At 46.0% G+C, this 2457-nt stretch overlaps 1 protein-coding gene across 1 annotated transcript; it reads left to right on the top strand.

The window, feature by feature from the left end:
- The first annotated feature begins 415 nt into the window (after window positions 1-415).
- On the top strand, window positions 416-2225 carry LOC100276580 (uncharacterized). The gene is made up of 2 exons (NM_001374065.1): window positions 416-743; window positions 1598-2225. Exons 1-2 carry the CDS (start codon window positions 537-539, stop codon window positions 1814-1816), a joined length of 426 nt encoding a protein of 141 aa, NP_001360994.1. The 5' UTR covers window positions 416-536; the 3' UTR covers window positions 1817-2225.
- Window positions 2226-2457: the final 232 nt, after the last annotated feature.

Below are 2457 nucleotides of genomic sequence, written 5' to 3'. Positions count from 1 at the left end.
CCGTCGCCGCCCGTGCATGGGCTGCAGGTGGCAGCCGCCATGCGGCCCCCGGCCATTTCCCGGGAGGCATGGTGGGTCTTGGTCGCGGCGCGTGTGCACGGCTGCACCCGCGCGCGGCGCGCGTCACTGTTGCATGGCGGGTCGGCACTTCGCCACGGCCCACGGGTCTCTCGAGCGGACACGAGTCGTGCTGAATTAGTTGCTGGTTCACTCCGGCCCGAGCAAGAGGCCCAGGATATGCGGACACGAGTCGGCCCGAGTGGGTGCTTGGGCCCAATTTGCTGTGGGCTGCAATATGCACCGCGTGTAGAACCATCGGAGTCCCGTACACGCTAGTGTTGGCGACTCCAAGAGTGTTCTTATCGCCCCGAAGGCGGTCTCCACTCTCTACAGACAGCCGCCACCGCCGCCGGTGGTTCACAAGCAGCCGGTAGGTACTCAACCCAAACCGCAAGGAGGACACGGAACCCAAATTCCAGCACGACTCATCCAGCCAGCAGCCCAAGCGAACCTAGGGCCCTTGAGCTCCCTCCCGCATGGCGTTCCCGTGGTGCCTCTCGGCTCCGGCCGCCGTCCCGCCTGTGGCGCCCGCGCCGGGCACCTTTGGCGTATCCGCGTCGGTCACCGCCCTCGCGCGTGTGCCGGTTCTCGCCGGTAGGCGGCGCAGGTGGAGCACGCTCGTGGTCTGCGCGGCCCCCGACGAGGAGAAGATTACCAAGCGGTCGCCCCTCGATTTCCCCATCGTAATTCTCTTGCTCTTCAACTTACCATCGGTTCATTTCATTTTAGCAGCTTGTTCTGGTGGGATTGGAGGAGGCTATAGGCTGCCCAATAACCGGTTTAGGGAGCGGGCAAAATCGGTAGAAATGTTACGTAAGTTGTGGTGTGGACAGGTTGTTCCGGTTGGGTATGCCTATGCTTTAGCTTTCGGATGTGGATTCGGTCTTCATCTACTTTTTAAGTTTTGCCATTTCGTATATCTCTGGCGAAGATACCTTTACGAAAATGATAATTTTTCACCCTATGATTTATTATGAGTGTAATAATTTCATCTGCGCTAACATAAACTTTTATTGCTATAACTTTCTGGGGTTCTTTTGCAGCTAGTAGCTCGTTGTGCTGATAGATATTTGGAGCTTCAATTTTATATTCGCTCCTAAATACTGACTACAGTCTACAAATAAGCCCTAAATGTCCTTCTGAATGTGTAGCTTCTATATATGTTTTTCTTTGTAAGAGTCTTTCATCATCAAAGATTCAAAATGAGAGAATGTTGTGGCGAGCAGTCATGAGCTGGTTTTGGTGAACTCTTAATTTCTTTAAGGCTTGACTATGTAAATGGCTTCATGACTGTATGACTGCATGTATTACATGTTGTGATGTACAGTATGTAGATACTGATCCTAGCCTTTCTTGGTAATGTTTTTTTGTGTACAACCAAAGTGGCGATTGCAGATCTGTTGCAACTTTTTCCAATGATTATTAGCTATTGGTGTGGAAGATCTGTCCAGCCTAGCAAAAATAATGTTCAAACATGACTAGTGATTTAGATCTGTTGACATCAACATTAATTTCTCTGTTGTTTGATTGTTGCTAGGAATGGGAGAGACCAAAGCCTGGGAGGAGACCTGATATCTTCCCTAAGTTCAGCCCAATGAAGACACCATTACCGCATCCGTTACCAGCTGATGATCCTCTGGATGATGATCAAGAGGAGGAAGAGGAAGAACAACCACCACCACAGGAGGAGCCACAAGAGGATGATCCAGACAAGGAAGAACCTGAGGAAGATGACCCGGACAAGCCAACCGAGTAACTTCTGGATGGCTTGAACTGTGGTAGATATAGGCAGCGGGCAAAGATGTGCTACATCTTTGGAGCACGCCAAGAGATCTCAGTTCTATTCGAACTGTTTGTTCTGCCGGCTTATATAGGCTCTAGATGCATAAGTTTGTTATGACCTTTGAGCTTTTCTAAAGCTATGGAAGTTTTGTTTTACGGATTACAGATTACGGTGCCATATCTGTGATGATATGCATTCACACTTCTATCTTAAGTTAGCGTGTACATTACAACAAGAAGTCTGCAGCAAGCCAGCAACTGTTACTCCAAATTCTTTTGCTCAGGTGTGTTTGGTCATAGGAACTAAAGTTTAGCATATGTCACGTTGAATGTTTGAATGACTATTAAGAGCATTAAATATAGTCTAATTGTAAAATTAATTATATATCTGAAGAATAAATAGTTTGGTGATTTATTAAACCTAATTAATCTATTATTAATATGTTTATTGTAAATCTATTATTAATATGTTTATTGTAGTGAATTGTGAGCTAATTAGATTTAATAAGTTCGTTTTATCGTTTAGTTCTTATTTATATAATTAGTTTTGCAATTAAATTATATTTCATATTTGTAACTAATTAGTATCCAAACATTTGATAATAAAGACTAAAA

Source organism: Zea mays, chromosome 5 (genome assembly GCF_902167145.1).
Source record: "Zea mays cultivar B73 chromosome 5, Zm-B73-REFERENCE-NAM-5.0, whole genome shotgun sequence".
Lineage (NCBI taxonomy): Eukaryota > Viridiplantae > Streptophyta > Magnoliopsida > Poales > Poaceae > Zea > Zea mays.
This window is presented reverse-complemented; position numbering and strand designations above follow the sequence as displayed.